This window comes from Oncorhynchus kisutch, linkage group LG7 (genome assembly GCF_002021735.2).
Source record: "Oncorhynchus kisutch isolate 150728-3 linkage group LG7, Okis_V2, whole genome shotgun sequence".
Lineage (NCBI taxonomy): Eukaryota > Metazoa > Chordata > Actinopteri > Salmoniformes > Salmonidae > Oncorhynchus > Oncorhynchus kisutch.
The window spans coordinates 13286136-13293845 of NC_034180.2; the positions used below are offsets into that span (position 1 = coordinate 13286136).

General features: G+C 37.3%; 1 protein-coding gene across 1 annotated transcript in view; it reads left to right on the forward strand.

Annotated features, from left to right (window-relative positions):
• The window catches only part of LOC109894206 (storkhead-box protein 2-like), a 33219-nt gene extending 26558 nt beyond the window's left edge, over positions 1-6661 (forward strand). Inside the window, exon 4 of the mRNA XM_020487498.2 lies at positions 4743-6661. Within this exon, the coding sequence (XP_020343087.1) occupies positions 4743-4947 (205 nt within the window). The 3' untranslated portion in view covers positions 4948-6661. The remainder of the gene's footprint in view (positions 1-4742) is intronic.
• Positions 6662-7710: the final 1049 nt, after the last annotated feature.

Consider the following 7710-nt stretch of genomic DNA (forward strand, 5'->3'; position numbering starts at 1 on the left):
AGGACTTCATGTTACACAATTCAGTAGGTATGTTTTGTTTGATAAAGTTCATATTTATATTTAAAAAAATCTGAGTTTACATAGGCGCGTTACATTCACTAGTTCCAAAAACATCAAGTGATTTTGCATAGCCACATCGATTCAACAGAAATACTCATCATAAATGTAGATGATATAATACAAGTTATACACATGGAATTATAGATATACTTCTCCTTAATGTAACCGCTGTGTCAGATTTAAAAACTTTACGGAAAAAGCAAACCATGCAATAATCAGACGGCGCTCGGAACAATAGTCAAAATAGCCCCCATTTTGGAGTCAACATAAACCATAAATTACATGATAAATATTCCCTTACCTTTTGATATTCATCAGAATGCACTCCCAGGAATCCCAGGTCCACAATAAATGCTTGATTTGTTCGATAATGTCCAATTAGCTACTTTTGTTTGCGCGTTTGGTACAAAATCTTCAGAAAGTTGTATTACAGTTTGAAGAAACATTTCAAAGTAAGTACAGAATCAATCATTAGGATGTTTTTTATCGTAAATCTTCAATAAAGTTCCAACCAGAGAATTCCTTTGTGTCTTGAGGAGGAACGGAACACAGAAAGATATCATGCGGTATGCGCGTGACCTGGAACTGGCTCTCTGCCAGAAGTCTGATTCAAATTTCTATAGACCGTTGACATCTAGTGGAAGCCCTAGGAATGAGTCTTCATTCATATCGCAATGGGATTTCAATAGGGAATGGTTTGAAAATATACCAACCTCCGATTTCTCACTTCCTGTTTGGATTTCTTCTCAGGTTCTTGCCTGCCATATGAGTTCTGTTATACTCACAGACATCATTCAAACAGTTTCAGAAACTTCAGGGTGTTTTCTGTCCAATACTAATAATAATATGCATATATTAGCAACTGAGACTGAGGAGCAGGCTGTTTACTCTGGGCACCTCTGGGCACCTTTCATCCAAGCTACTCAATAGTGCCCCTGCAGCCATAAGAAGTTTAACAAGTCACAAAATAAGTTGTATGGACTCTTATGTGCATTAATAGTGGTTAACATGATTTTTGAATGTCTACCTCATCTACAATTATCTGTAAGGTCCCTGAAACACAGATTCAACAAGAAAGAGCAGGGAGGTCTTCCAATGCCTTGCAAAGAAGGGCACCTGATAGATGGGTAAAAAAATAAAATTTTGAATATCCCTTTTGAGCATAGTGTAGTTATAAATTACACTTTGGATGGTGTGTCAATACATCCAGTCACTACAAATGTACAGGTGACTCAGTTGCTGGAGAGGAAGGAAACCGCTCAGGGATTTCATCATGAGGCCGATGGTGACTTTAAAACAGTTACAGAGTTTAAAGGCTGTGATAGGAGAAACTGACGATGGAACAACAATATTGTAGTTACTCTACAATACCAAGGTAATTGACAGAGTGAATAGAAAACCTGTACAAAATAAAAAATATTCCAATATGCATTCGCTGTTTGCAATTATGCACTAAAGTAATATTGCAAAAACTGTTGCAAAGCAATGACATTTTTGTCCTGAATACTAAGTGTTATGCTTGGGGGAAATCCATTACAACACGTTACTGAGTACCACTCCATATTTTCAAGCATAGTGGTGGCTGCATCATATTATGGGTATGCTTGTAATTGTTAAGGACTGGGTAGTTTTTCAGGATAAAAAAAGAAACGGAATGGCGCTAAGCACAGGCAAAATCCTAGAGGAAAACCTGGCTCAGTCTGCTTTCCACCAGACACTGGGAGATAAATTCACCTTTCAGCAGGACAATAACCTAAAACACAAGGCCAAATTTACACTGTAGCTTACCAAGAAGCCAGTGAATGTTCCTGAGTGGCTGAGTTAGTTTTGATTTAGATCTGCTTGAGAATCTATGGCAAGACCTGAAAATTGCTGAATTGCAATGATCAATTTGACAGAGCTTGAAGATTTTTGAAAATAATAATGGGCAAATGTTGCATAATCCAGGTATTCAAAGCTCTCCGAGACACCCAGAAAGACTCACAACTGTAATCGCTACCAAAGGTGATTCTAACATGTTTGTTAGTGTTTTATTTTTCATTCATCTTTTACAATTTTTCTTCCACTTTGACATTAGAGTATTTTGGTATAGATCCTTCACAAAAAAATGATAATTAAATCCATTTTAATCCCACTTTGTAACACAACAAAATGTGGACAAAGTCAAGATGTGTGAATACTTTAGAGGTTAATGCTAACCAGCAGTGTTGAGCAGAATTTTATGTTTTACACTTGTTGATTTCTATTCCTTTGCTTCTACTGGTATGTAGTGACATTTAGTGGTAGTTGCAGATGGCAATGTTACAGTGCCGCTGGTCGCCCCAGGTACATTTGTTATTGTTTTGTTGACTAAATGGAGAAGAAGAGCATCCAAATGGAGGTGAGCATCATGGTAAAAACAATTGCTGCACATATTCGCTGTTCTATCTCACATGCAATGACGTCTGAGGGAAAACTGTGTTGTTGTAATATCTGACATGGACATGGCACTTTCACCATTGAGGATTACAGCTTTAATAATTTACATAAAGCAGATGTGAGCATTAATCTAAATTGTGTTTTGAGTCCTGTTGATCATGATACCAAATTGAAACATAAAACTTCAATGTGTCTGTTAATGTAGCTTATCCCCCAAAAAACTGATTTTAATTTGACCAGATATACACCCTGATTGAAGCCTCTACACTTTGGCTGTAGTCTCTGCTGCTTTGTCCTGTTGTTTGGAACTCTTCCTTATGGATGTGGCACTAATTAATGTATTATGTCAGGGGTGTCAAACTCAATCACCTCCAAGGGCCATATTGAAAAAACACAAATTCACAGTCCAGACATAACCTATATGCCCCTTTATATAATGTCCATTAAAAAAAGTACATTGAATTCTGTATATAGCATTTTAACAGAACAAAAGATAGAAAAAATATTTGTCCAGCCTTTGCTGCTATGCTTGCAGATGTGCATAATATGCTACGACACTAATCAAAAACTATTTAAAAACGGAAAATAACAAAAATGTAGTTTGGTTGTTGTAGCATTTAAACTTTAAACATGTTTTACATTTGTCTTGCTGCATGGATCACCAGTTCGGTTGAATGCAGCATTGCTGTATGGCAGTGGTGGAAAAAGTACTCAATTGTCATACTTGAGTCAAAGTAAAGATACCTTAATAAAAAATGACTCAAGTAGAGGTGAAAGTCACCCAGTAAAATACTACTTGAATAAATGTCTAAAAGTATTTGGTTTTAAATATACTTAAGTATCAAAAGTACATGGAATTGCTAAAATGTACTCAAGTATCAAAAGTTAAAGTTAAATTAGAAATCATTTCAACTTCCTGATATTAAGCAAACCAGATGGCATATTTAAAAAAACATTTTTTTTTTGCCAGGTGCACACTCCAACACTCAGACATAATTTACAAACGAAGCATTTGTGTTTAGTGAGTCTGCCAGATCAGAGGCAGTAGGGATGACAAGGGATGTTCCATTTTCCTGTCAAAATGTAACGAGTACTTTTGGGTGTAAGGGAAAATATATTATTTTCTTTAGGAATGTGGTGAAGTAAAAGGAGCCAAAAATATAAATAGTAAAGTACAGATACCCCCCAAAACTACATATAAGTAGTACTTTATAGTATTTTTACTTAGGTACTTTACACCCCTGCTGTATGGTGCCCTGGAAATGTATTGTAGTTGAGTAGCGAGCCTCGGCTACTGCGCAGATGTTGCCGTAATAGGGCTACGTTTACCCTTTGTATGATGTTTTGTTGCAGGTTTAGTTTTTTGGTTATTCATTGTCAAGCTTTAAAAACCAAAGCCAGACTGCAACATTTTAGTAGACTATGTGTCTGTGCACTTTCCCTCCGATACACTCTATAAACGGGACACACTTAAGCAGCGCAATTTGGGTTCGTATCAGGTTGTAATTTCATAAACTGTTAACTCATCATACTCACTTGTGTCCTAATTTATACTGACGTGTGTAACTTTTTGTCAACCAATATGACACTTTCTGTAGTACAGCAATAACAACACGCTTAAACTTTCGGGCCGGTAGAAGACTCAATCAGTGCCATTAAGGAGAACAATTGGGAATTCTGCAAATGTTTAGTGATGATATGATACAGCACACTGGCTGGCTCGTAGGTGTCTGTGGGTCTGGAAGGAGGTGTGTGTGTGGGTCAAGGAAGAAAAGTGTGTGGCAATGCACTGCCATTGGTGCACAGCACGTTGGCTGTGCCAAAATGAATTGATAACCCAAATCATTGCCCAGGCCAGATAGAAATGTGTCACGGGCTGGATCTGGCCAGCGGGCCTTGTGTTTGACACACAGGGATTGAGAGTCAAATTTCAAGTGTACAAATTACCTTGAAAGAAGTCTTTGGAAAAGGAGAGACTGCAATCCATGCTTTGGTTTATATAAACTAGCCACCAACCGCTAATATTATTCTAACCAAAACACAATGTCCCCAAGTTAGCATGGTTTAAATTGCATGCCCAAATCCTCCCCAAGTAACTTTCAACTAAGTCATAAAGCTACACAATCACATTTTTGGTTAGAAAATGAAAAGCTGTTGGTGGCAGTGGCTAGTTTAAGTCTCTGTTGTCCCCATGCTCTAATTCTCTTTCTGTCCTCTCCTTCTCTTTACTCCACGGATGTGTCTCCGTCTCACTGTCGTGACAGGACACGTGAAAGCCTGGCTTCCAACACGTCGAGCATCATGGAGAGCAATAGACGACAGAATCCAGCATTGAGTCCGGGCCACATGGGCACCACCAGCATCGGTCCGCCTTTCAGCTTTCGCACCATCCCAGAACCCCCCCATACCGCACAGCCTGAGAAACTGCAGAAGTCTTCAACCTGCCTGGCATCCATCACCAGCGTCTGACCTGACATACAGACAGACAAACATCAAGGCCTGAAATGGAGGACATGGATTATTAAGGTTATGGTAGGGACCATTGGGGGTAATAGGGGGGGTGGAGAAGGCAGAAGTTGGGTCACGTTGTGCCCCCACCTTCTCCTCACCCATCCACACACACATGTCCACCCTCCCTCACCAAACCCCCAGAAAATCCAACTACTACTGGGACTGTTAACCACACAGGCATGGCTTCCAGAGACTGTTCCCACAGCTTCAAAACTTCACTGCAAAAAAACAAACAAACAAAATGACAACCACAAAATAAAGAAACTATCCTGACCTTGATTCATTTTGTCTCCCATTGCAAGAGAGCCAATCAGGAATTATCTTGATTTGGATTATATCGACTTTAATTTAGTTTTTGGGACAGATTTCCAGATTCCTCAATGTTGGTATTAGAGAAATGTAGTCACATTTTGGAAAATCTATACTTTTACGTGTTATTTCCAATCCATGTCCAATGAAATGTTTTCTATCAAGAATTATAAATAATTTATCAGGAGAATTATCTTATTTGTATGTTGATGTTGATGCACAGTATTAAAAATAATGAAGGAAGAGATAAGGAGGTGGAAAGGCAAAATGTCAGAGGTTCCAATTTGTGTAGTGCAAAGCAAAATAGGCTATTGTAGTTCTATCCATACAGTATCATTTATTCATAAGTACAATAATGTATACTCTCAACTTTTTTTATATTTAAGTGACTGAAACGAAATCATTCAAATGAATAATGACAATTTAGTAAGGGAAACGGTTGTTTTACATTGTTAGTTGAATTATTAAGTTTCCATCCTGGAGCACTAATGTGCCTTTTCTGTGGTATTTATGACTAAATAAAAAAAATATTGAAAAAATTCTTTATCCAACACATAATCTCAGGTCATAAGAATTTATTATCTTGAACACACGCACACACACACTCTGTGATCTTGTTGGTGGTGTGTGAGGAGTTTGCCTTGCTGATCAGTGGCTCTCTGAGTGTTGTAATTGGTTTGAAAGGACTTGACTTTTCTGTTTGTTTCAGATGTGTTTGCCTTTTCACTACATGTTTGCCAGAGTGTGCATAGATGGACCATAAAATGGTTGCAGCGGGTGCAAAGTGTAACTATATATCCCAGGGGTATAGGACAGACAAACACCTTGTTTCCCTTAACATGTTTATCACTATCATTGCCAGAGCCATCAAGGCATTTATACAACTTATGTCTGCGGTATTTCTCCTTAAGTGTTGTTTTATGAAATTGACCAGCTACTAAATTGTCTTGCAAATTGCTAAATCTCACAAAAATATTAGAGCATGCGGAATAGCGATGGCTACCTTGCAAGAGAATAGTGAAGAGTTATTGCAGTCCTGCCTCTTTATTCACAATATTGTTTGTATCACAATACTGTAAGTATCGTGTTTTGGGAATTAGTTTTTCTTGTACAGGTGCTAAGATTTCTATATGAAACGCTCTATTCAATCCTTAATGCTGAAGATCTGCTTTTTAGCATGATTGACAATTAAAGGCAATGGTTTGAAAGGACTTTACTTTTCTGTAAATTGTCCTGAAACAAGTATCAAAGCTACATTAGGGGTTAAGTTAATTACCCCACACATGCAGAATTGCAATGTGCATTATTGAAGGAATTTAAATATTTATGGTGCCCATAAAACACAGTAAATTTATCAATCTTGCCTGATAGTGGTTAATTAATGAATTACACATCCAATTGTACAATTGTATTCACTTTTACTTTGAAACTCTTTTTTCGAAGTTATGCAGTCTCCTCCCAGTGGTCAAAAATGTTGGTTGAAATGTGATTAAAGTTATGTCATATAACCTGATTACAACCAGTTAAAGATATATTTTTCTTAACATCAAGATGCCTGGGAAAGACTGCATAACCGGAATACGAGGTAAAGGCGTCTTTTTATGGTAGCTAAAGAAAACTATAAAAACATAATTTTACAATCATTAGCTAATGACATCACAAATTATGACATCACAAAATCACAAAATGTGAACTTGACCTCAGTACAACCAGTTTAGCCCGCTGAGACGATTGTAAGGCTAGAAGATTTAATTTTTGTCATGACAAAAATGTGTTCATTATAAAACAAGTGACATATCAATATGCCCATGAATGTCATACATCACAAAGGCTATGTCAACCACTAATCAATGTCTGGTAACTTTAGGCCAATGGATGATCAGGATCACACTTGATAAAAGATTATGTGAAATCCTAGAATATTATCGAGATAAAAACAGTGAGACGGAGTGGAGACAAAGGGAAAGATTAAATAATGGATAATGTAGATTAATCAGTATAATCATAGATTTTGTTCACAGCCACCATACAAAACTAGCTTGCTTATTCAAGCCAGTTGCTGTGGCCATAGTTAGTTAGTTTTGTTTTTCTGACGTGTCTTTAGTATGATGTCTGCTATCAGAAATGGGACGGGAACAATTTCTGGCCTTTTGGTAGCCTGTTTGATTGACAGGAGTCTTCCTTAGTCTATACTCATGTATTGATAGTCTTGCTCACCAAAGGCAGGATGCAACATTTAGGAAGTTATAGATAATGAGGGTTGTTTGTAAAAGTTTATAACTGCTTACAAATAAATGTTGTGATGGGAGCAACAATCAGAAAATGTTTAAACATTACCTACATCATTTAGGATGATTAGCCCTGAAGGGCATCTTATCTAACTAAAACATTAAGGTGAAACTGCTGGTAACT